At 40.8% G+C, this 27735-nt stretch overlaps 1 protein-coding gene across 12 annotated transcripts in view; it reads right to left on the bottom strand.

Annotated features, from left to right (window-relative positions):
• The window catches only part of tns1a (tensin 1a), a 248155-nt gene that overhangs the window by 57830 nt on the left and 162590 nt on the right, over positions 1-27735 (bottom strand). For 11 of the 12 annotated variants that reach the window (XM_037536614.1, XM_037536609.1, XM_037536615.1 and 8 more), the window contains 9 exons: positions 14631-14680; positions 12930-13101; positions 11960-12010; positions 11654-11776; positions 7309-7373; positions 6789-6872; positions 3856-3968; positions 2757-2817; positions 815-890 (listed from right to left, as the gene is read on the bottom strand). In XM_037536614.1, coding sequence (XP_037392511.1) covers positions 815-890; positions 2757-2817; positions 3856-3968; positions 6789-6872; positions 7309-7373; positions 11654-11776; positions 11960-12010; positions 12930-13101; positions 14631-14680 — 795 coding nt within the window. Of the gene's footprint in view, positions 1-814; positions 891-2756; positions 2818-3855; positions 3969-6788; positions 6873-7308; positions 7374-11653; positions 11777-11959; positions 12011-12929; positions 13102-14630; positions 14681-21159; positions 21357-27735 lie in introns of those variants that run through there. The other variant, XM_037536616.1, reaches the window with a different exon arrangement.

Below are 27735 nucleotides of genomic sequence, written 5' to 3'. Positions count from 1 at the left end.
TGCTGGACACAATCTGAGTTTATCTTGGTCTAGTCAGACCACAGGACATGGTTCTAGTAATCCATATTCTTGGACTGCTTGTCTTCAGCACTCATGCGTCTATTTTTTGAAGCCAACCTCCGGATATGATGCTGAACATGTGGACTCAACTTCTTTGGTCAACCCTGCCGAGTGGAACCTGTCCTGGAAAACCGCTGTATGCCGCTGGCCATCGTGCTGTAGCTCAGTTTCAGGGTGTTAACAGTCTTCTTATTGCCTAGGCGTCTTTGTGGAGAGCAATAACTCTATTTCTCACATCCTCAGAGAGTTCTTTGCCATGAGGTGCCAGGTTGAATATCCAGTGGCCAGTATGAGCGAATTGTACCCAACACGCCAAATTTAACAGCCCTGCTCCCCATTCACACCTGGAACCTTGTAACTCTAACGAGTCACATGACACCACAGAGGAACGACACAGTTGGGTACTATTTGGACGTGTTCACTGTGAGGTGGACTCACTTGTGTTATCAGCTATTTCGAGATTAAAGGCTGTGTGTCTTTTCAGAGGACAGTAAATCTGCACTGCTATACAAGCTGCACACTGACCACTTTAAGCTGTATCCAAGTTTCATTTCTATAGTGTCGTCCCATGAAAAGATAAAATATTTGTAGAAATGTGAGGGGTGCACTCACTTTTGTGAGATACTGTATATGCACAAATTTCAAGGATTTAAACAGGTTCTTTAAGACCCCCAGAGAACATGTCCTAAAACTATGAAAAACATAATCAGTCCAAATTGACTTGTACCACATCTGTAAAGCACTTCTTTTTTACCAGTATATCTCCTTTCAGAAGCAGGCCTGGTTCAATGGTGATGCAGATGCTCGTATGACTGTCCCCTTGAACATTACTGCAAAATCACAGACAGAGAATTATCAGAAGCAGTCAGCTATAATGGGGCCACTTAATGCCTGAATGTGTCTTCTAGCCTGCAGGCGCCATGAAAAGGCAAATAAATGACCACCATGTGCTAAACTCAACAAATGAACCTGAATATGAAAATTTAACCACTCATTATATATTCATTATATTCATCCAAGCCCGATGGCTTTGCAAAAAAGTGTCAAAGGGGCCTATAAAAGTCAAGTGGACTTTCGTGCTAGAGGATAACAATGATGAAGTGAATCATGAGAGAGCACTAGAGGAAGAGCAGCTGAAGGAAGAGGCAATCCGTCATTTCCCTGCCGCTTTATTTCGGTCAGTGACAAGGAGGACAGGGTATCCCTTCACTCATGGAAAAAAGAGGTCAGCAGCCACGACCCTGTCACTGTTACTGCCAAAACTGCATGCAGGTGCAGATTAACACGCTAATCCCTTAACAAGAGTTCAGCAGAGGAAGTATGGACCATATACATATCAACCTGTTGACTCATTTAACCCTTTAGACGCTAGACTTCTTATTCAGTCATTCATTTCAAAACTTTTTAGTCCGTAACAATTACAAAATACCCAGTAGCCGCTATGAAACTTCCCTGGATTGTTTTTCAGACCCTCTAAAGCTACCAGAGTAGATGTGTTATGAATTGAGTAGAAGTTTATAGTTTTAAATTCATGTTAATTTGTAGTCAGTTAATGTATATTAGAATAATTCATGTGTAACTATATGCCTTTATTTCATACTGGGCCAAAGAACTATTTTCTACAGAAATGCATTACAGTAAAGGGTATTAGCTGCTTAAACCAACATTAAATGTTGTTTGGACCATGAGGCTAAAAGTAGATCTACTTCAGATTATTAGGGCTTAAAATATGTTTGAAAAAAGGGGATTGCTTATGTCTACAAACATCCAACCTTTAAAAAAAGAAAGAAAACTACAGGAAACAGATTTTGGGCAGCAGGGCACTAGCTAAAGTACTGTTACTGAGTGAAAAGCTCAAACTTAAGTTCAAAACCAGTCAAAAATATGAGTGTTGAAATATTTTATGCTGTATGTATTCAGAAAAATGGTGCATTTTTTAGATAAAAATGATAAAGCATGACTAGCAAAACTATGATTTTGCACAAAAGTTCCACGGCAACAAGTCCATTTTGGACTCGAGAGCGCCTTCTAGCATTTAACAAACCTGGAAGACCTACTGTTGAGTGTCGGTTCTCACCGCTAAACATTCTCTCCTTTCCCATCATTTATTTGCTTTCACCATATTTCAATAAACCATCCCAGTCTGATATTTCAGTCTGCAAGAAATCTTTCTTTAAGGACCAAGAAATTCAGTGATTAAAGCCCACTGTATCGTGACGCTAGAAGATCAGAGCTCAGCGCTGCACAAACACTTCATCACACTGTTATAATGATCGGACCCGCGCTGTACTTGGGATCTAAAACATTTTATTTAATAGATCACCTTGGCCAAAAAATGAGCATACTACATGAAAACCCAATGTTATGAAGCTAATATCAGCCTGCCAGTTATATCCTCTCATCCACGTTATTTCATGGTAGTGGAAACACAGAAAATGATACATGACGTAAGTAGTTATGAGAGAGAGGAACTGAAGTGTTGGCCCAAATATCACGATGGCATGTCAACTCCAAAAAACAGTCCATTCTTTAGCTCCAACACGCCTGAGAATCAGGGTCAGCTCTTGGTCAGTGATGGAGTCACAGAGGCGAAATGCTTAGGGGACTTTTCAACTCAGTGGCACTTTACTTTAAACATAACATCAAGACTTTGGACAGTGACAAAATATAAATATATAAGAAAACAGAGAACTTACTATATACCAGATGTATATACCGGCTGCATCGCCTGGTAGATCTTGAGAAATGGTCTGCAACCTAAGACAGGGCGGTTTTACAAGTTTACATTTACATTAAAACAGTCGACCAGTTATGTGTTCGAATGCTATTCTACAGCAACTCACACAGGCCCAAGCAGTTAGTCACGGAAAAAACTACAAAAACCTCAACTATGCAAAATTTCCTAATGATGGTCCAAATCATTTTATTTGTGTTATATATTTCAAAGTTTGCCCTCTTAAATCCAATTTGGAGGTGCTTTGACCCTTCTCCACAGAAACGGCTTCTATTTCATTAAAACGTGTTCGGAATTAAGTCTCACTAAAATCTGAAAAATGATGAGCTGTGACTCCTTCATGGTTTAATTGCTTTTTGATCATGATGTACTTAAATATCAGGTACTGTATGTGGAACTCCATGACACACCCGTCAGGCCCCCTGTGAGTTAGCATGGAATAACCTATTAGTTAATTCGGTAGCACTTTATTTGAAGGCTACCTACATAAGGGCTTCATGACGCATTCATAAGCGCTGAATAATGCGTTTATGAAGCACTACTTGAACATTAATTAAGTGCTTATGTCAGTTCTCGCAACCTGACATAAGATGTTTTATGAAATAAATGACATTGTACTGACATAATAAGAATAAACGAACATATTTACAGCACTAAACATTTAAAACACTATGCATAACTATTTATGTCAGCATTCATAAGACGACATTGTATTAATATCAGGTGATATATGCCTGGGAACCACCCCCTCTTCCCTCCATGGCATGGATAAGATGATTGATGCAATTATGTGTAGGGTTTAAATGTTTAGTGCTGTAAATATGTTCAACGTTTATTCATATCATGTCAGTACCATGTCATTTATTTCATAAAACATCTTATGTCAGGTTGCGAGAACCGACATAAGCACTTAATAAATGTTCAAGTAGTGCTTCATAAACACATTATTCAGTGCTTATGAATGTGTTATGAAGCCCTTATGAAGGTAGCCTTCAAATAAAGTGTTACCGTGAATTCTCTGTATTTTTAACAATGCCTACACATAAGAATGCCATTCTTACCTCCTTTAGACTCAAAGTTGGGGATGCCATGCATGATGACATGATGAAGGAACAAGGGCTTGTTGTTGATCTTTATATGGCCGGAGAGAAGTCCAGCAAAGTACTGCACGTATCTGCACAGGAATAAAAGTCAAATGTTTGACACTACATCCTATCAGAACTCCTTGCTGCAGATGCTCCTTACTCTCCTTTATCATCATGTGGATGTTGTCTTAACTTGCTGAAACGGTTCATCTATTGCCTTTATGTTTGTTTAAGTGCTGCCTGATGATATATGATGCTATTAGCATGATCAAGAATAAGATGACCCCAGCTACTTCAGCTCTTAGCCTCTTTCTGCAGGCCCCCTGATGGCCATTCGAATTGAAATCGACTTTGATATTTTTAATGAATATAATCCTATAAATATTTGGCCCCGTAACTCTGTGATCACGTTAACTAGGACACTGTTGTCTCTGTGTGTGAGATACTGTAACTGTATGTTGAGCTGCTAATGAGCACTGGGGGGTGAAAGTGAGGAATGAGAACCTCCTGCTGTGAAAACAATTCACGCCCCTTCACAAAGGAGCCCCTGCTGGAATAAAATGGCCAGGACCACAGAACTGCTGATTTTTTCATATTCATTACGCGCAACTGACCCGATAACAAATAAGATTTAAACACAATACATTTAAACACTTTTAAACTTGTGACTTGCCTGCTCGCCTAGAGATTGAACTCCAGTTCACTTCTTGATTTGTACATCATATACATCTCCATCTAAATATATTTCAACGTTACTGAAGAAAAAAGACACATAGGGGCACAATTGAGGGACCTCCAAAACAGGTGGAAATGCACTGTTAAAAGGGCTCAAATGGGCCACTGCCTGCTCCACTCGGCATCTCTGAACTTTCACAGCTACAGCCATTTACAGATGACAGCAGGCTGTCAAAAGGGCTTTACCAAGATACCAAAATGTTCAAATCTTTACTTTGAATAAGCCACACATGGTGAGCAACATGTTAAACCATCTCCAGGAATTTGCTCATGTTGATGGAAACACAATGTGTTTACATCCATTTAATTAATTGAGATTAAGTGACCCTTATTAGTCCCACGATGGAGAAATTTCACCTCCTCAGCCTAACCCATCCGTGCAGTGACTCACCACATACACACTAGTGAAGACACACACTAGGGGGCAGTGAGTACATGTAACAGGGAGCGAGGAGGCGGACGCGTATGCGGAGATAACCGACTTTTATTATGGGCAAATCCAGGGTCATAGTCCAAATGGTCCAGGGTCATAGAGCCAACACGGATTGATTGGGGGCAGACAAGACCACCACAAACAAACACCACGAACACCTGGACAGGACTGGGAGGGGCTAATCGTGACAGTACACTTGCCCAGAGCAGTGGGCAGAACTATCCGCCCTTGGGTAATCATATGATGAGAAAGCTCCAGGTCTATGTGAGTTAGACAATAACCAGGTTTCTGCTTTGTAACCTGCCAATAAACTTGCAGAAGAAGGACACAATGTAAAAATTGCAACTTCATGCTGCTCCTTAAGTCACTTTACCAGCCAATAAGAATCTACATCTTTTAGCACACGAGGAACGTTTAAATTAAGCAAGTACTCGCTTTCATCTCCGCCCCAATGTGTTTTATTGCTATTTCACGGGGGGCTGTGTTGAATGTCGTGATCCTCTGATTGCGCACATGTGCAACCAAGAAAAACAAAAATCAGAAAAGGGGTATACATGCACTGGAAAACACAACTACTGAGCTAAAATTCAGGCCAAACATGGATTAATCCAGTCTAAAAAATCAGAGTCTCTCTCTCTCTCTCTCTCTCTCTCTCTCTCTCTCTCTCTCTCTCTCTCTCTCTCTGTCTCTCTCTCTCTGTCTCTCTCTCTCTCTCTGTCTCTCTCTCTCTGTCTCTCTCTCTCTCTCTCTCTCTCTCTCTCTGTCTCTCTCTCTCTCTGTCTCTCTCTGTCTGTCTCTCTCTCTCTCTCTCTCTCTCTCTCTCTCTGTCTCTCTCTCTCTCTGTCTCTCTCTGTCTCTCTCTCTCTCTCTCTCTCTCTCTCTCTCTCTGTCTCTCTCTCTCTCTCTCTCTCTCTGTCTCTCTCTCTCTCTGTCTCTCTCTGTCTCTCTCTCTCTCTCTCTCTCTCTCTCTCTCTCTGTCTCTCTCTCTCTCTCTCTCTCTCTCTCTCTCTCTGTCTCTCTCTCTCTCTGTCTCTCTCTCTCTCTCTCTCTGAGTGTTAATGTCAGACATGCCTCTGCTTATAACCTCAGACTGCTGGGCACTAACTGCTGGTTAAATTTACCCCCACAGCAGGAAATAGTCGCTGAGGGCAGGATAGGGGAGATCTGAGGCGAGAAAGGGCAAAAGGAGGCTCTGTGGGGCTTCTTGGTCAGCTACAAAAACCTTTTTCCTTCTTTAACAATGTCTTTGCATGTGCACATATCTGTGCAGTGTGCCCCCTCGTCCTGGAGCGTCCCTTCACCTTCACATTTTAGTTGTTTACTTGCCTGTTTCGATGTCAAAACTGTCAAAATGATCAAAAATACTGTAAAACATTTTCTTCTTCCTGCAAAATAAGAATGTACTCACAACGTTCATTCAACTGAAATGATTAAAAAAAAGACTTTATTATTAATTGAAAGGTTTAAATCTGCAGTCTGTACAGACTTGTTGACCAGAAGTGTTCAAACTAGCCCATACTGGAAATGTTGTATTCTGAAAAAGTGAAGGATTCTGAAAAACATATTTTTTCAAAGGGTAGTGCTGTTTTGAGGACAGGGAGGGGTCAAATTGAAGGGGAGAGAAGGGCAGGGGAAAGAATGGCCATGTGGTGCAGCGGTGTGAGCCGTGAGTTTGACCTCAAAAAGGATGTAAAAGGATTGTCTGAGGAGGAGGAGGAGGAGTGGGAAGTGCTGCACTGACCTCCTCTGAGACGGCTGGCCCACAGGCATGGCTTTGTCCTCATAAAAACGCTTCATAGCAAACCTGTCCAGGGCCTGGTCCGCACTGCAAACACATCAGACACGGCGCTCTCATAAAAACCAAAAGCAGCTGCTTGCAGCCATGTGCCAACAGAGACACCCGGCTGAGAACACATGAGACACTCAATTCACTCGTTCTGCACACATGAATGAAATATCTTACACCAACATAATTATTTCGAAAAGTAAGTAAACTGAAAAACAAAGCTAAACTGAACACTGTAATATGATAAAAAGAGTGAAAATTAGTAATGATGATATATATATATATACATTTGACTAAACACAGTGCATTACACACCTATAAGCACAATGGCTTGATTAGTTACTGATGTTACTTCCAAAGGCTCAAAACAAAAAGCAAAGCACTGCTGCAAACTGTGCACAACACCCATTAAACTTAACCATTCAGATTTCATTTTGGGGCTGGCATAGTGTCATTTATTCAGCTACCACTGTACCTGGCAGATATGTTGCTGTAGTGCATATAGGCAGCCACAACCACCCCAGTTCTCCCACGGTTTCCCTAGAAAAGAAAGGATAGCAAATTGGAAGAGGACTGGAGGTCAAGAAATGAAGGAACTGAAAAATAAGTACACAGGCTGATATTTCAGTGTACTTTACTTGAAACACTAGGGCAGGAAATCGGCAGAAAAATGGCTGAAAACAGGCTAACTTCACGACCTTCCTGGATAAGGGCGATAAATGTCAACTGAAAATAGAAACAGTATGGAATGCATCAGCAGACCTGAACAAAGCAAGCTTTTTCAGTTAAAAACACGGTTTTAACACGAATCCTCAAGGTGATCTAGATTATTTCATTGTGCCCTGGCGAGTAGTGAACAAGTAAAGGACACTGGATCTACGCGGATCCCACATTAGTCTCCAGACATCTCCATTATGAAAATCTGCAGTTCATTTAAGCTGTATTTTTGGGCTGTTTGCATTTTTTCTACTGCACACTTAAATCAGATGGTTCTTCAAGGGTTCTTTAGTGAAGAAAATGATTCGCTATAGAACCATAACCCTCACAGAACCCCTTACATGATTAAAGTGTTCTTAGCATTGTGAATATTGTTCTTCAGATTGATGGAGAATGTGCTATAAATGTTTCTATATCGAACCTTTCTGAAAAGGGTTCTATACAGCACCAAAAAGGGTTCTGGTATTGCTGTGCTATCCACTTGTAACAATAGAAGAACCCTATTGGTGTTATACAGAATCCTTTTCAAAAAGGTTCTATATAGAACCGTCTGTAACACGTTTTCTTTAATCATGCAGAGGGTTCTTTGATTGCTCACGGTTCATATCGAACCATTTTCTTTACTAAAGAACCCTTGAAGAACCATCTTTTTGTCTGTGGCTAATGCAGAAAGACGTTAGAGAGTATTTCTACATTACTGCTAGGGAGCTGAATATTGCACCAATTTTCATTAGCCTCTACATCAGCAGTACATCAGTGGATTTCTTTATCCTGATGATTGTATGACATGTTTGCTTAAGGCATGCTGGGTTTCGTAGTGGTTGTGAATTCTGTCAAACCGATGAGGCTGAGGAAATCAATGGTGCACTACAGAATATTAAATAACAGCAGACAACATAGTAAATGCTGGTTTTAGAATGATCTCAAATAGACTTGCTTATGTGTATTTATGACCCTGTATCACATTCTACCTATATCACTGAGACCACTGAGATCATCTAGTCAGATGTTGCTGGAGCAGCCGAAACCTCGTCTTAAACACAAAGGGGATCGGGCCTTCGCAGTTATTGCCCCTAGACTCTGGAATAAACTGCCACTTCATATCCGTACTTCAGAGTCTCCACAGTCTTTTAAATCCTCCTTAAAAACCTATTTACCTTAGCTTTTAACTCAAGTTCAGTCTGAGCTTTCAGGTTCTTTGTTTCTGTCTCTGATCTCACGTTAGTGTATTCTACTTATTGTCTTTGTTGCTTTAAATTATGTTTTATTCTTGTTATTTTATTGACCTTTGGATTTATTGCTTAATTTTAAACTTATAAAGCATTTTGGTCAAGTTTGTTGTTTTTAAATGTGCTCTAGAAATAAAATTGACATTGACATTGACCTATAAAAGAGGGACAGAAGAATGGACAGCATTCAGGATTCAGTGTGGCGACCACTACAGTTTTTCAAATGTAATTTTTGCCAAACTATCGCTTTAACCAGCTGGAACACCCTGAGTGGACATTATCATCTCTCTTCCCCTCTTTTGTACCCACTCTTCTGTTTAAACTCCCATCTGCTTTACTAGAAGCTTAAACGTCCTCAGCATGGGAAAAAATGCATCTCTATGCAGTTGCCATGGTAACCCAGTGTTTGCCGCCTGGACTGCTGTAATGGAGTCTTTATTTGTGCTGCGCTCGAGCCCGCAGCCGCAGACTGATCCGGTTGCTTTTCAAAGCGGAGAGCTCTTCAGAGCTGCTTTTGCTTTCACTGATTGATGGATAGGGAGCTGCTCGCCTTCACTGACTCAGAGTGATTTCACTGTTGTCCTTGGCACAGACCGCCCAACATCAGCCTAAAGTGGACAGGACGTTATGCAGATGCTTTGTGGCCCGAAAGAGGGAGCCAGTGCCATGTGAGTCCACATGCCATTATTCCTGATTTGAGAATAATGCTAAGCTGAGATGCGGAGCAAAGGAAAGCAATCCCAACACAGTCCAACTAAATCATGCCCACTAGGGCTCTCTTGGTGAAAGCAGAGGGGAAGAGTAAAGAAGGAGCTGCTACTCTTCATGTATATCCAAAAACATTAGAGTGCCCTCTACTGTTTAAAACAGAGGATGATCAGTAAAATCCTACCAACAGATTTCCAATCATGTTGCAGAAATGACAAGGTAAAGCAATAAGCCATGAGAGGCCACGATGATTTTACCACAGTTAAGGCTTCAGGGTGTTCGTGAAGGAAAAATCTGGCCAGAATGAACAATTTAACCTCTGCTACATCTGTTGTAAACCTGTTTCATCACATCCTACAGAAGTGCCACAGTTATCTCTACAGTAAACTGCCCGGTTTAAAGCTTAGGAAAAAAACCCTTCTGATGACGTACCATGAAGGTAGAAGGAACATTTGATAAACTTCAGCTGTTTCAGGTGGATTTTTAAAGCAACTAACAGTTAACGGTCAAATGATTATTACAGTGGAGAGGACTGAAGCATAAAAAGGACTAAAGTAGCTGGCTATCTGGATACCTTACCTCAGTTTGGTTTAATTTGTCTGGCTGAAAAGACGTTGAATGAAGAGAGAATCACTGTTTTCACTGGTTTTGTTTGTCTTTTCAAAAGCCAAGGTAAGAGTTACATTCATTACACTAGTTACACTAACTAGCTCCAACTAATAATAATAACATTGCTTGTATGTATTACTAGTGGCGAGGCTAATAGTGATTACTGGTTGACACCCCAGGGGTTTTCAGTGCTTGTATGATGTATGCAGGGTATTGTGGGTTGTAGTGAGAAAACATTTACATTTCTGAGCACATAACATAAAAATGAGATAACATTCAAAATTGATGTGAGGAGGCTGATGGATATGATCCTGTGCTACAAAAATTCAAATATAGAAAACTTTAGTTTAATTCCAGAATGCCTATAATTTTGTTTATATGTTCACATTTTATGTGCTGTTTAACAGAAAATGTGTCTAAAACATATTAAAATAATGTAAAATTAGCACTAATGTAGAGTACTACAGTTAAGTATAGAGTTTTTAGTTAAAAATGAACTGTTAAGTGTTAAGAGCTTGAGTTAAGAGTTCATAACGTAGCATTATGGGTCAGAACCTACATGGATGCAGAGGAAAGACTTGCAGCCCCCTTATTGGACACGTGGACCAAGACGTGTACATGATAAGTGTCCCTTATTTGTTTATATTGTGTATAATGGTGTTGATGCACATCTACTTGGATGTTTTCAGTCATTTTATTTGGTTTTCTTACATTTCTGTTATGCTACTGTGTTTGGGCCTGTTGATCAATGGACGCTAATTTGACTTAAAAAGAACTGATAAATGTATATCTTGAAATAAGTCTTCTATTTTATTTTAATTTTCATGGTATCTGCTGACAAAAGAGAAAGTCATCTTGGCGCGTGCACACACACACACACACACACACACACACACACACACACACACACATCTTCTAAGCCGCTTATCCTTCTGGGTCATGGCTGGGCCTTGAGTCTATCCTAGCAGTCATTGGGTGGAAGGCAGGATACACCCCCGGACAGGTCACCAGTCCATCGCAGGGCAGACAGACATATACATTCACACATACACACACACTCACACCTAGGGGCAATCCAGCATGTCTAATCAGCCTGACTACATGTCTTTGGACTGTGGGAGGAAACCGACACAGACATGGGGAGAACATGCAAACTCCACACAGAAAGAACCCTGGTTGCCCGGCTGGGGAATCGAACCCAGGCCCTTTATGCTGTGAGGCGACATTTGACCAGTGTACAATGCCCCTTTAAGCATAAAGCAAACAAATACAACACGATAATATAAAGCATTGTTCAATAACAATCATTTATCATTCATAAAAATAAATAAGCACTTCTTTGACCAAGTGATGCAGTTCAGTATAACAGCACATTAATATCAAATTCGTTTGATGTGTGCAGTCATATGTGTGCATATCAAACATTTGAAATAGTGGCATATATGCTGCAGCCTTAAGTCCATTTAAAAATCTACATTCACACAAGTGTGAGAGGTGTGCACTGCAAACGAGTGTGCTGAGGTGTGTGTGAAGCACTGCATGGAACATATTGGTCACCTTGTTGTGTAACACCACCACATTATGGGGGTCAGCATTGAGCCAGGTGTCCATAGCCTTGCAGATACTGCAGATTTTATCCAGCGCAGGAGCATGGTGGTCAGGCCAGCCGAAGTCCAGCACCTGTCATTAACACACATTTACATACAAAATTACAATCTACAGCAGAAAGTTTGTACAGAATAATGAACGTTATTAGTGTGCACACACACACACACACACACACACACACACACACACACACACACACACACACACACAAACTGTGGTGGGTCAGCAGCCACAGCTGATGGGAAAAGCACTTACTTTTGGGTTTAGTTTAGTGATGTCATGCCTTCGCTCACTGAGGTTCAGCAGCTGAAATGGATACAAAAGTACATAACAATTATATTTTCTACTTCTGCCATCTAAAATCCCAGTCTGCTAATGCTCAGAATTGCTCTACATGATTTCAAAGCTGGACTCAAAAGCTTTTTGACTGATGGTGAGTTGGAAGATTGTTGAAGTCCACATTTGTGATATCCATCAGTGTGTTAGAAAAGATACATGAATACTGAACAGAGCTATGGCTGGGGCAGACTTTACAGCAGGTAAAAACCAAGTGAAGGCCTCAGGTCACATAAAAATGCAAATTAGACATTTGCACTGATGTTAAATGACTCTTCTTTGTTATTACAGTGATTACATCAAGTCCTATCAATTGGGAAAAGATGGAAGCTGGAAAATTCCCCAAAATTCAGACTGTAATGGACTATTCCACGTTGGTACACAAGGATGCAGGAAAGTGTGTTAAACTGGGTTTGCATATGTTGAAACATATATATGGCGTGATGACGTCTTGCAAAACTTTCCTTTTTTAATTTAAAATACATTTTTGATCATTTGCAGCGAACAGAACCACAGCATACAATAATAGGGTGAGAGGCAGCAATATACACTATATAAATAAGCTAAGAGGGCGACAAGTCAGAGTCGTAAATCTCAGTATTAAATAAACTGGGCATTACAAGCTTATTTACAACCTGGTCTCGGGTTTCTACATAAAGTGGTCCTAAATGAATGGGAGTGAATGGAACTAAATGGCAATAAATAAACAAACAAACATGTTTTAGGCTCCCCCCCCCAGCTCTCTACTGTCTGACCAACCTGGGAAGACATTACTGAGAGGCAGTTCTCTGCTCAGGAAATTCTTTGGATTTACACCCCTAATGTACCCAAATCATCTTGTTGAATGCTGTGCTCAACACTGCCCCGGTCTAGTGTGGAGGCTCCTCACCAGGTAGTGCTGCTGGTGTTTAGAACGCAGCATGCTGATGACCTCACGCAGGTGCACACTGTAGCTGTGCTCCTCCACCCCACCAGGGAAGGACAGGGAGATGATGCGCTCGGTGATGTAGACCAGGTCCACCTCATAACTTTCCTCCATGGCCTGGATCAGGCTCAGGCTCCTGCCACACACACACACACACACACACACACACATATACACTCTTCTGTGCCAAACATGAAAGAAACAGTTTCCTAATCTGACCTTTCAATCCTAGAGTGAAAGATATTCACATGAATTTCTCTGGTAAAAAAAACCTTTCATCTCTGATATGGAACCTTTATAAGAGAATGAGGAACATTCATTTTAATGTCCATTAAAATAACAAGACTTTATTCAGAGTGATTCTGTGAATTTTGGACTATTTCGTTTAGTTCACACACACACACACACACACACACACACACACACACACACACACACACACACACACACACACACACTTCCATTTTTCAGGAGATTTACACACAGTGTAAAGAGCAACAGGCATTTTCAAATTATGTCAAAATAGGGGGTAGTGAGCAATAGGGGGCAGTGAGCACGCTTGCCCGGAGCAGAGGGCAGCGCCCAGGGAGCAGTTGGTGTTAGGTGCCTTGCTCAAGGACACCTCAGTCACGTACTGTCAGCTTTGGGAGTTGAACCGGCGACCCTCCGGTCACAGGGCCGGTTCCCTACCCTCCAGCCCATGAGCGCCCCTCTCGGTGGTCAGTTTCTGGCCACAAATCTTTTATACAGATAAAATCTACAGGTCTCATGTTGAAATAAATATGGTGTTCTATATGGAACTGTCACAAACTGCTTCACACGAGGGGCAGGAGTCAAGTGCAAGTTTAATTCCTGATGCAAGGTCGGTAATAACAAGCAGGGGGTCAGAAATCCAAAAGGCAGGCCACAGAAAGCAGACAAATCCAAAGAGGGCAAATCCAAAAGAGTAGTCAAAAACAAACCAAGAGGCAAACCACCAGAAAACCAAATCATCATCATAAACGCTCAGAAACGGGGGAAACCAAACAAGACTTCACAATGAGCGCCTGCAGACGCCTGCAGGGTATATATACACAAGATGGCACACTAACGAGGTCAAAGGATCAAGAAATGCCTAGTATTCGGGAGACGGTGACCTCCTGTGGTGGGGAGGAGAATGGCAGGCGGCAGATGTGACAGGAACCTGCAACTGTGCTCATGGGTTAGACTGGGTGCATCAGGCAATGTGTTTGATTTGCAGGATAACCAGTTACAAACCAAAGACACACAATTCCCAAAGCAAGCCATAAATATCAATAAAACCAAACAAACCTTTTCATTCTGCCTGCCTGATGCACCACAACCCAAAGTAATGTACTTGGCTTAATGTAATGTCATGAAATTAGGCAAACTGATAAACATAAGAGATTTACAAGTACAATCTATTGGGTTTTGTGTGAAATCACCTCCATAAACAATATACTCTCTCCCAAATTACGGTGAATTCCATAACAGAACATCAAATCAATTCCTTAAAATCCACTAAAAACTGACTTAAAAATGTAAAATGTCAAGCATGAACTGCACAACATCAAAAATGTGTGTCAGACATCGATCAAACTCTTTGAAATGACAATTTCAGGTAATGTAATATACATTCAAAGTTAAAGGAAATGACAGTTCTACCTGGATGGCCTTCTTCTGGAGTCTGTGCTCTTGAAGGACTTTGTGGATCCCTGTTAAGAAAAAGCACATGGTCACGAAAAACACACAAATACTAATTTGCGCAGACGTTTGTACTGTTTGTTTACGCATCATATGATGAACGACATTGAATACATGCTGCATCTACAATACTGAGTAAAAGTCAAGCCAACCGTCCTTTAATTTCCAGTAAAATAGCCTTTAAAAAAACATCTATTTAACTAGAAATTACACAGAAGCCAATACAACTAAATGTACTATCAAATGCTCCAGTATTTACCGTGCCCATCCTTTGTCGTTAATGAATTCTTTTAGGGAGACTTTCAGTTTTTCAGATAAGGACTTTGTTGTTCCTTTCTTCTCCAAGTAATCTCAGTCTGGGTGGACAATCCATTGCTTTGAGCTTCTTTAATTGATTTGCAAAATTTATTTTCTTTTTTGTCTATTTCCTTTTCTCAGTGATGGCTTTTTGTCAGCTACACCCCCATTCAGACCCTTAGCACTGAGTTGTCTCCTCATAGTGGAAAGATGGGCAGAAACACCTGTGATCTGAAGAACATAGTTTGATTTTTTCCTGTCACTAAAAGATGAAGGTTTAAGGACTATTTACCTGATGGTGGTCTGTCAGTTCTTTCATGCATGTTAGGAGTCCAACTTTGTCCATATCTTTAAATAAGTTTAATATTCTACATGTAATCTCCTCAGAGGTCTCTCCAGATAACTGATCATTTGTATAGAACAGCCATTTTGAATAACAAAAAAAAAAACTGAAAATTTAAAAGGGGGGCACTAACTTTTGCACAGTACTATATATTTGGTTGGTTGGTTGGTTGGATAGTGTAGTGTTTAACACCTCTGCCTTCTACGCTGTAGACTGGGGTTCAATCCCCACCTGGGCAAACACCCTACACTACACCAATAAGAGTCCTTGGGCAAGACTCCTAACACCACCTTGGCCTACTTGTGTAAAATGATCAAATTGTAAGTCGCTCTGGATAAGAGCATCAGCCAAATGCCGGAAATGTAAATGTACTTGGGATGGGCAATTTCAGTCATGGAGGGAGCCCAGCTGTCCAGTTTGGGCATTCTCCTGCTTTAACACACCTACTAAACATGGTGACTGATGAGCTTAATCAGCAAACTGCAGATGAGTATGACGAGTTCACCCTCTGTATACAATCATCACTCCCTTTATTAGAGACCTCTGCTTCACAGGTCCATCTCACTGGTTTACAATAGATTTCCGAAGTCATGCATTATTCTGCAGTTGGCACCATGCCCATGTTAGTTACTCCAGGTCTAAGCTGGATTTTTCTACAGTGAAAATAAATGGGATTTTGGAAAATCACTGCTACCACTTCCTGCGGTACACAAAAAGGTTCCAAACCTGAGGTACGTAGGTTTTGTCCTATGTACATTTTTTCACTGACCGTCTTTGAATCTTCTGAATTATGATGTCATTAAGGAGGCAAAATATAAACATTGCTGCATCCATGCTAACAGCAACACTATTATATAATAGCACTAACTACTCTACTACTGCCAAAGCAACTTAATTACCACACTTAGCAAAACCATCTAGGCTGTTTGGGGTATTTACTGTTTTTTGTCATGGATGTTTGAGCTCACATGTAGCACAATTCAAATTTTGACTCCTGAATGGCCTCATAAGACATTCAGAGGATCCAATGATATTCAGAGGAAAAATGTACATAGGACAAATACAGTACAGGCTTTGATTAAGATTAAGTGACCCTTATTACTAAATTTCCACAATGGGGACATTTCACCTCTGCAATCTAACCCATCCGTGCATTGAAACACCACATACACACTAGTGGGCAGAGAGCACACTTCAATGGGCAGCCCTATCCGCAGCACCTGGGGAGCAGTTGGGACTTAGGTGCCTTGCTCAAGAGCAAGACCAGTCGGCTAAGATCCAGTCCTATTAACTTGGCTCACATTTGTTTAGCTAAGTGAATGTCAATGAACATCATGTGGGTCATGAACAACAAACTGCCCAGCAGAACAAGCCTGCATAAGTGCACACAGTGTGTCAGATTGTAGGATCTTAAGTTATACATCTCCAGATGTTTGCCTGGGTAAAACCAAGCAAAGCCAGCCTTTGGAACATCTCATGGCAAACAAGGCAGTGAACTTGAAATACAAAGGCAATGTCACTTCGACAGGTCTGGTATACAGTGTCCATCAAACAGGGCTCATGAATTAAACTACACCAGAAGAGGGTCCAAGTTCTCCGTGTTCTCTAAAGTGGGTTATCCACTTAAAACACACTTATTTCAACTCAAACATGCGAACAGAGAAGAAGAATGTTGTAAAGCTAATTTAAATGTTCTGTGAAAAACCTCAAAGTTTTAGTACATTATAAAAGAAATGGGGCAAAAGCAGGACATCCACTATATAGCACAATAAAGTGAATCAATGTTCTGAATACAGTTTTTAGTATTTTCAATGTTTCACAGTTTCAGTATATTGCAGTTCATATGTATTTCTTTTTAAATATTCTTTAATTCGTAATATATATGCCAACATACAGTATACAGTAGCGGCAGAAGTTAAATACCACCCTTATTCATTTTTCAGCATCAGAAATAGCATAAAGCATACACTCCCCGGCCATTTTATTAGGTACAAATATACAAATAGGTTCAGTTGCTTGTTGACACAAATAGCTAATCAGCCAATCACACGGCCGCAACTCAACGCATTTAGGCCTGTAGAGGTGGTCAAGACAACTTGCTGAAGTGCAGACCGAGCATCAGAACGGGGAAGAAAGGGGATTTAAGGGACTTTGAACGTGGTTGTTGGTGCCAGATGGGCTGGTCTGAGTATTTCAGAAACTGCTGATCTACTGGGATTTTCACACACAACCATCTCTAGGGTTTACAGAGAACGGTCCGAAAAAGAGGAAATATCCAGTGAGCGGTCAGTTGTGTGGACGAAAATGCCTGGTTGATGTGAGAGGTCAGAGGAGAATGGGCAGACTGGTTCCAGATGATAGAAAGGCAACAGGAACTCAAATAACCAACCAGAATCTCTGAGGAACGTTTCCAGCACCTTGTTGAAAGTGTGTCATGAAGAATTAAAGCAGTTCTGAAGGCAAAAAGGGGTCCAACCTTTTACTAGCAAGTAATAGTACCTAATAAAGTGGCTGGTGAGTGTGTATTTTTATTGTTTTCACTCTTTGCCTTTATTAAAACAAGCTGTGCAGCTGTGTCAGCAATGAGTGCACTTTAAATGAACAAAACGTCCTCATTAAAAGTGGCGTCTGAATACGTTTGAACGCATAGAGCACAATTATTTGTTTTGTCATGTCAGACTTTTTTTGCATATCCAAACAATGTTTAAAATTTTTAATAACCTTAAAGTAATTCCAAAAAAGGTTCACTCAAAATGTTGCATATATATTCACAAGTTACTCATACATCATTGTGATTTTCCTTGTTCTGAACCACAATGCATCATTTTTTCAATCTGTTTTCATTTTTTGTGTTTTAGTGAGAGCCCATTTTCTTATTGTATGCTTCTAGTCACTGGTCACTGTTTTTTTAAATAAAAAGGTCTGCTTGGAATGTATATCTGATTGAAAAGCATATTTTGGGTAACAACTTTAACCTAGTAAGTGGCCAGGACCCACCAGGAGGCCCAAAGTTTTATTTCATACTGGATTGGATTTTAAGGGGTTAATACAGATGGGCTTCTCATTGAAATGTACTGACTTCTCCAAGACAGCACACATTCTTTGTATGCATTTGTGTGTGTGTGTGTGTGTGTAGGTGTGTGTGTGTGTGTGTGTGTGTGTGTGTGTGTGTGTGTGTGTGTGTGTGTACCAATTTCAGTTTTGTTTTCAAATTTGTGCTCAATGAAGCTCTAAGAACCGCAATCATAAAGGAGATTAAAAATTCCAGCATAAATAGTTGAAGTACGACTTAGCACTGACAAAAGTCAGCAATGGCATCAGTTCTTCAGACTTGGTTTCCATTCCAAAAGCAATAGCTTAAGTATGCAGTGATTCTTGGTGAGAGATGTGATTTGGCTTCCACTTTCAGTCAAAAGAAGCTTCAATGAAACACCAGAAGCCAACAAAGCATCAAGGACACATTCGCTTTACTTCCACACTAGCTGCTTCAAGTAACTTCTGCTGTTTGGAAAAAGTGATGCACTGAAATTGCGTTGATGATGCATTGATTCTAATGTGTATACATTATTTCCACATGAATATGTTACATCAACGGAACATAAGTGAAAGATAACAATGTTTTTTTGTGTAATACATGTGATTCATGTAATAATATACACTGTTTGAATCTTTCAAGTTCAGTGCGCCACTTTTTTCACTGCACGTGGCCACTGTTAGCAGAAAATACATGAATAGGTAAGGCAGAGTTGAGGCGAGGTTACAAAGCTGCTCTCTCTGCATAAGCAGAACGCCACCACTGCTACAGGTCCTGTCCCATGTTCTGAAAATAATTCCCCCCTCGCACACGCTCATAATGAAATCCATTATCCTCGCCATGACAACACAAACCAGATGTGCTGGAAACTGTGCGCTGCTCTTGGTGAATGAGGCAGTATATTTATGCATAATGACATGAAACGCTAAGATTTTATGTGCTGTTCAAAGCCAGATAGAAAAGGGGGCGGCAGGATGGTTTTTCAGTTCCCAGGAAGAGTCGGTCAAATCCAAAACAAAAGCCCAGCACCAGGCCTCTATCTCTGCTTCTCAATGGAAACAGTAGGCCTCTAAATCTACTGACTATTTTGGTGATTGATTATACAATCAGAGCTTTTTAAACCTGGCCAGTCATTCATAATGGACTTAGGTGAACGTTAAGCCACACACAGACCGCTTATCCTTCTGGGCCAGTGGGGGGCGGGGGGGGGGGGGGGGGGGGGTTAGGGGGGGGGGGGCGGCATGGTGCTGGAGCCTATCCCAGCTGTCACTGGGCAGAAAGCAGGTTCGCCAGTCACACAGCCTTTCAAAGACTCCAACATACTTTTAAAAACTATGAAATAGTGCACATCCATATCAATGGGTGTGATTATTATACTTTGCCTATCACTGTACCTGCATCATCCTGCACACTGCCAGCGAATCACTGTCGAATCATTGAGAAGGTATATCTTAAGATGGTATAAGGTAGGTCTTCTGTCTACTGTCAGAGAATCTGGTTCATTCTGTCCACTGATTTTTCAAACATTAACCCCTCAAATGGTCAGTCATTCAAAGTGGTTTAACGTCAAATGCTTTAGTCTACAGAAGCTTGATGAATCTGAAGTGTTCACAACAAAGGTGGTATGACCAGACATCTAAAACTTTTAATGCCTTGCAGAAAGTTATCACAAAAATCCGTTAGCAGTCCGTTGCCTGGGGGCTGTTTGCACTGTTGCACTGTTTTACAATAGCTTCGAGAAAAGCTTTTGTATTAAAATAATAAATGTTTTAATCCATTTACGGCAAAGAGGTACATGCAGGGAAAAACAGCAACCAACGTTTTTAATACTGCTTCACCGTTATCAACATAACAGATAAACATTCAGAAGACACGGGTCAGTTCACTGGTCATTTTGGATAGTAAATGAAATTACTTTATTAGACATCAAAGTCCCTAGTTCCCATCACCACCACCACAAGAAATCTGGGCTGGCAAATTTCTTCCACAACTCACCAAACCGCCTTAAATAACTTTTATTTTACATCTCAACGATTGAATTACGTAGACATATTGAAAAATCTGCCCCTTTAATGTTGCCAAGACCTGCCTACTATGACAGAAAAGGGCCATTCGGCTTAGATGCAAAATAACCAACCACAGACCTCTGGTCTGGTGTGACGTGTAGCGGCAGGCCATTTTCAAAACAGGGCTACAAGAAAAAGAAACCTCAGTGCGCATCGGCACACTCACGATGTTCTCACTTAAAAGCTGCTAAATGCTTCAGAGAAAGCTCCTGAATAACTTCTAACTTTAAAGGCTCAGTCATGGTGCTCAGGAAACTGCTGGCCAAATCTGATTCCTGTCAGAGACACATCAGAATGAAAACGACGAAATCCCACTAGTGGCCAGCTTAGCTTACAAAAGATGTCAGACGTTTTGTTTACACGGAAGCTGAGCCTTGGTACTATAGGTAACATACCTGTGCGATTTCCTGAGCATCCATCAAAATCAGCCTGGTGTTCAAAAAGCCCAAGAAAGTTTCTTTTAATGATTTAACCCCTAAAACGTGGGGGTACATAGGGGTACTCTTCAGTTCCTCGCCTTCAAAGTAGTTACTGCCTAATAAGCCTGATAACACTGAATAATTCCTAGTAGGTAACAAGGTAATTAATCAGTAACTACATTAAAACACAATGCAAAATGACTGCACTATTGTTAAGCCATTGATGAGAGGAATGGAAGTGGTTAAAAGGAAGAACATGCACGGAACATCATGCAAAACAGAACGAAAGTACGTCCTTTCATATTCTGCCTTGTCCATCTTTGGCCCCTACCTTGAACAGGTGACCCGTGCTGCGTCTCCATGCTGACCGCAGAGAGCAGAAGTGTCTGCGTAGCGACGCCGCAGGGTTCATGGCGGAGGACGCCAAAATACTTTGGAGGATTTTCCAGCAGAGAGCCAGGGGCTTTTTTCCCACCGTCTCAACTTCACACGGGACAACACATGCTAAAACTCAAGATTTCCTCACCCGCCCTTTCCCTCTCTCACACCGTCTCTCTCCCTCATAGATTCTCTCTCTCTCCCACATGACTGTCCTCTATTCCTCTTTCCGCTCTCTACCTTTTTTCCCTCCCCTTTTCGTGCTCCCTCCTCCTGTTCTCACTCTTTCGATGTGGTAGTGATCCGAGTGCTCTTCTGCTGTTCCAGGGCACTTTTCTGCATTGGTGTTTATTTATTATCATTTTAATGTATTTCTTCAAATGTATTTTTTGAAGAAAAAGCTTCAGTTTTTTCGAAGAAATCTGCAGGGATATGTATCCACACCTCCAAAGTTTAGGCTGGTTGCATTTTCTGCTTCTCACAATCCAAGGAATCCCAAACACATTTTCTGATGCTCAGGTCTGGACTCCAGGGTGGGGTCAGTGTTTTGTTCTAAGAACACCAGCAGTTTGTTTCTGCTGATTCCCATCCACATATATTTGATTCCTATTTGTCTCCCTCAGTCAAGGCTTTTTGCCAGCTACACATCCTTTCAGACCCACGGTGAGTTCAGACTGTGAGTTGTCTCCTCTCAGTGGAAGCATGGGCAGAAACACCAGTGAATTTTTTCACGTTTGAAGCAAAAGTGGCGCTTAACTTTTTCTTCTCTCTCAAAGATGAAAGCTTTAAGTCCAGTTTATCTGATGGGGACAGTTTTGGTGGTCTACCAGGCACGGTTGTTAGGACTTTTGAACTCCAGTTTTTGGAAACTCCTGTTTTTTTCCACTTATTTTCCTTTGAATTTCCCCTTTTCCTCCCCTAATCTCCTCAGACATAATTCCTGAAAATAAATAACTTGTGCTTAATGCCTATACACAGTATTACATAAGGTGAATATGAATACCCCGGACAAATTACGGTTACAAGTGAAATTTCAAGTGAAAATAAGCACATTGATTATTTCAATGTACAGTTACCGTTTATTTTCTGAATTTAACATACGTTACGGCACATTTAATATATATGTATTTATATATATGTAATAAACTCTCTGTAGAGGAACTTTTTTCACTTAGAAAATCACCTGAGCATAATTGAAATAATTAGTGGGGCACAAACTTTCGCACATTACTGTGTATATACTAAACAACAATATTATGCCAGTATGCATTGACATCAATCCACTGCATACGCAGGACACGGCCTGAAGCATTTGGAGCTGCCACAAAACCCACAATGAGAATGCAGTATAGACATGTTAGAGTTGGGGTATGAAAGTGTGAGCATCTGAGAAGCCCTTTCGTTCATTATTAGTGTCATCTGTGAGCTCTTTTGGTAGTCTGGCCTTCATTTGAGCATTTTCGAGCCTCTCTCGACCCAGCCGGATGGACCCATGCCGATTCAATTAGGAAAACAATAGGGATCTCACACATAGCTCCCAGCGCGCTGTGCTCCACACTAACCCAATAAAAACAGCCTGCAGTTTCCTGTTTCAGCACCAATAATATGACATAAGAGAAAAAACACACTTCCACTAATAGCAGCTCACCTGAGAGCATGAAAAAGCATCTTCCACTGCTTATGTGTAAACAATGCCAGTGAATAGTAATAGCCTATGAGCTGAAACGAGTGTAGTAATCGATGGACAGAGGGGCCAAAAGGAAGGATGGAGGTTATATAATGGAGGAGCTGGCAGAGAGCCCAAAGGCACATCAGTCTGGAGTATTTTCAGAGTAAGGATGGCTGGCTAAAGCGGCTAACCGCAAACAGAGTCACAAGGGAGGGCTTGAGGTCAGTCAGAGAGCCTGGGTAACTCCGTAATTAGTTTTTCAGAGATATGACACCGTAAGAGATCAAACTGGACATCTCTGGTCCCTCTCACTGCCTCCTTCCCTCTCTCTGAGATTTCTTAAGTATTTACCAGAGTTGGCTAGTAACTAGTTCCATTTAATCCATTTCTGTTGTCAGTTTATTAAGTAATAAAATATGCGTAATAAAAAGGTGTGTATATTTATCAATTAAATCTACAGCAGGTGCCTTACAATTACAATTGAAGATTATCATTCCAAAATGCATTATAGGCCACTTTCACTTTTTTCATAATATGTTGTTCATATCAATTTTATATTAGAATTTGTAAGTGAAATAAAAGTGTCCATTATAAAAATACAATTCCAAAAAAGTTGGGACAGTGAAATATAAATAAACACAGAAAGAGTGATTTATTAGCTGATAAATTAGATCTGTGTTCAAATGAAAACAGTATTAAGCAGATATTTCATGATTTATGTAATCAACTTCTTTGTTTTTCACAAATGTATGCTTATCTGAAATTCATGCCTGCAACACATTCCATAAAAAGTTGTTACAGGAGCAACTTGGACGTTGTTAAATGAAAATGTTTTGAAAGTGGTGATGTAATTATGTTTGGGTAAAGGAAGCACCCAGGAAAGGCCAAGGCCTTCATGTGTAAGAATGGGTTGCTCAGCAAACGGTCCAACAGTTTAAGAACAGAGGGCCACATTCTTAAGAAGAATTTTTCCTTAGTACCGACTTATGCAGATTCTGATTTTCACTAATGTTTTCTTATTTTGGATTTGACGTAAGACCACGTCATGAATCCGAAGTAGATTTTTTAGGACCTTTCTCACGAACAAATTTAAGAAGAAGCATAAGACATACTGGTGAATGAGCCCCAATGTTCCTTGACAAACTGAGGTATTTCAGCTTATGCAATGCATAATATAATAAAAAATCTGAAAATCTGGAAGAATTTTGCCCCAAACCTGAATACAGCCTAAGAACTTTCTGTCCCCCGCCCAACCAGACCCACAGAAATAAGTTTTGTCCAAACTCAACCTGACTAGAACTATATCTGACCCAGGGCCAACAAAATCCTGTCGGAAGCTGACATAAACCAGGCTAACATCACCCAAAGTACCAAATAAAACCTGACGTGACAGGGTGGTTAACCCCTGGAAGGCGTATTTATGCTCAACATTACATATGGATAATAATGCAGATATAGAGGGAGCCTTCTCTGCATACTCTGCATTCATTGTGTCCATATTTGTGCACATTATCTGAAAGCTTACAGATTCAAATGAAAGCCATGGGCAGTGTAGCCAATTTACATGAGACATGATGCCAATTTCTCTTATTGGTAAAATAAGCAAACTCTCCATCCACGTCACAAAGTGGCCTCACAGACCACTACAGTGCACACTAGTGCCTCTTTCTTCTCCTTTGTGGCACATTATTATGACCTCCTCCTCTGCTGCCATGCTTGTTGTCAGAAATTTTATACTCTGGACTGCCCGTTTGTGGACATATTGCTTAACAACCCTTCTACTGTAAAGGACACATGGACGTTTGTAGACAGTGACAGTTACATCGTTTATAATGGACTTTTTTGTATGTAAAGGGAGCATAAATGAGGCTTTAAGGAGAGTTCTGTACACACTTCTATAACCTAAGAAAAGCTCATGTTTAAACATGGCACTCTTTTAGAACACCACTTTTGCCGCAAGTCAGTTAGTGAAATATCTGCCCTGCTAGATCTTCCATGGACGACTATAAGATCTATTATTGTGAGCATCACGCAAACTCACAGAGCGCCACCGCTGAGCGTTGAAGCATATAGCATGTAAAAATCTCCTGTCCTCCGCTGCATCACTCACTGCCGAGTTCTAAACTGCCTCTGGAAACAACATTAACACAAGAACTGAGCATCAGGGCTTCGTGAAATAGGTTTCCATGGCCTATTAGCTGCATACAAGCTTAAAATCATGATGTGCATTACCAAGCATTGGCTGGTCAGGTGTAAAGCACACCAACACTTCTGAATAAGTGGATGAAAGTTCCCACAGACACACTTCTTATGGGAATCCCAATAGAGTCTGGTTGCAGACATGCACTCTCTGCCAGATGCACTCTCAGCCACAATGGCGGTAACATTTGCTGCTACTGCTTAGAAATATCATCCCAAAATCCATTTTTTGTCCATAATATGGTTAGAGAGTTACATTTAATGTACCTCCCTGTTGAAAAAAAAGTCAGAACCTATTAAAAGTGTCTGCTGGTTCCTGGTGGTTTTCATTAGTCGCTGATGGTATTCTGTGTTTTCCTGATGGGTTGATACCACAGTGTAAAGGATTCAGATCGTCAGATGTTCTGGGACTGATTGCAGATACATTTGATCATTTCCCAATGGTCTCTTAACGGCACCTATCAGACCACCTTGGTGCTTGGTGCTTTTCTACATCGTCACAACGTTGAAATGTAATTCCTCAGAAAGTTATGACAACATTTTCTGACAACTTTCTAGGAGGTTGTGACAACTTTGACGAGACAGCAAAAGTAATCACTAACTACGTTGACTGTATGTTGCCACAGCCTCTTAGAATCATTAATACGGTCTATTTTAATCAATATTTCAGTTATTGATAACCGGTTCTAATTGTCTTCAGCTTGGCTTTCATAAGTTTCAGCGGTAGCCTCTTTGTTTTTTCTATGAATAAACCTGATATTATGTGTTATCATTGTGGCAGGTTTTATTTTGAAAGTTTCCCTATTTAATTGCCATATTATCAGTATAGCAACATTAATGTACATGTGGTGTAGCTCTTGGTGCCCAGCAGTACATGGTTTGCTGTTTTTCCTCATAAAACCAACAAAAACACTGTTGTGACAGAGCGTGCACTGATGTCATCAATAGGCTGGCGGTGCATGTCAGACTGAGGGTGCATGTCTGCAGCCAGACCCTTCTTGGAAATCCCACCTAGAAGAGTGGTTATAGCTGCAAAGGGGAGCAACTCCATATAAATGTCCATTCCAAGCTCATAGAGGTGAGTCACATGTCCATATAATTTTGGCCATACAGTGTACATCTACTGGGGCCGCAGGTGTGCAGTTAGAGACTACAGCTCATCTTTTTCCATGCACAATTTGTCTCAGTCATTCTCTGGGCCCTCATCAGTGGTCAGTTTTTACTAATGGCACTGCCTTGCCATTACCATGTTAGTGTCAGTGCTGTGCTGAGAATGATCCATGACCCAAATCATAACTGCTCTGCCAAAAAGATACCAAAAGAACAAAGGTTTCCCAAAAAGAGAAGAACACCCCCTAATAGACTTCAGTTGCTATGCTGCTAGATACTGGATATACTAAGAACTGACAGCCCCATTCGACAGGGGCAAACCCAGCTAGTGGCTGGAAGTGAGCACAACTAAATGAGAAGAAAACTGGGTGAAAATAAAAGGGAAATGTTTTATAGGGAGCTCACTACTTTTACTCTTCATTATTTAATTGAAGTAATAATACCTAGACATTAGACGAGTAAGACATTAGGTTACTGTATTCACTTCTGGTACACGCAGCATCCTAACGGTGCTGTTTGCTTTATGGCGGGATCAAATTCTCTGCGTCAAAGCAGCTTAGCACAGTTTTGATCCAAAACGACTTCATACGTGTTAATAATCCCAATAATAAATCACTGTAATGAAACCCATATGTGCACTCGTCAGATTCAAGCATGTAGTGAACATATCTTGTGATCCTGCAACTGTATGAGTATGCTCTGCATAAAATCGCTCCCCCCTCCAAAGCATATGCAGCCACAGCATTACTCACATCTGGCACTGATGCTTTTTTATGAACAGTTTCTACTGCAGTAGAAGGGCCATAATCCAGAAATGCTAAAATCCCTGAAAACCCATAATCAGTCTAACAAAGTGGTTTTGAATCCTCTTTTGTGAATGGAATAGAGGAGAGAATGCATCACTTTGGGACAGGGCAGACTGGGCCAGCTCCTTTCACTATACTTCATGCTGTTTAACCCAGATTAAAATTCTTAAAAGCTACACTACGTAAGATTTGGGGATTTGCAGACCACTCTGGTGGAAAGAGAGGAATATTTTGTAAGGTGGGTTGTGCCTTAGACCCCCACAAGCAGATGAGTGTCAAAACTTGGTAAAGGATGTGTCTTCTGAGAATGTGTGTGACTGAATGACCTACTATTGTCATCATTTCTTCATCAGTATAAAGTTGATTTTGCATTTGAGAGCTAAACATTGACTGGGACCTCCTCTTTGAGCCTCGGTGTGTGAGGCTGATATGTAAACATGTCAGAAGGTCTGAAAAAGTCCTGGCATATTTTTATGTTTTACATAGTGCAGCTTTAAATTTGGTTCAAAGCAAAATAAAAGGAATTAAAGGAACCTTGTTTTTCTCAGTATAATCTCTATCTGTAGCATTGAATCACTTTGTATAGATAATAACTTCTAGGCATTCCTCTGCACTTTGCAAAAGACATCGTTTTAAAAGAAGCCTATGGTCAGGTGCAGGAAAATATGACCTGAATATAATGTCTGTGACAATCGACTGCAGATACTGGACTTATTCCATCCATTTCTGGCACTTCATTTATGAA

Source organism: Pygocentrus nattereri, chromosome 30, assembly GCF_015220715.1.
Source record: "Pygocentrus nattereri isolate fPygNat1 chromosome 30, fPygNat1.pri, whole genome shotgun sequence".
In the NCBI taxonomy this organism is placed as follows: Eukaryota; Metazoa; Chordata; class Actinopteri; order Characiformes; family Serrasalmidae; genus Pygocentrus; species Pygocentrus nattereri.
The sequence above is the reverse complement of the archived record's forward strand: the minus strand, read 5'-3'. Positions and strand labels throughout refer to the sequence as shown.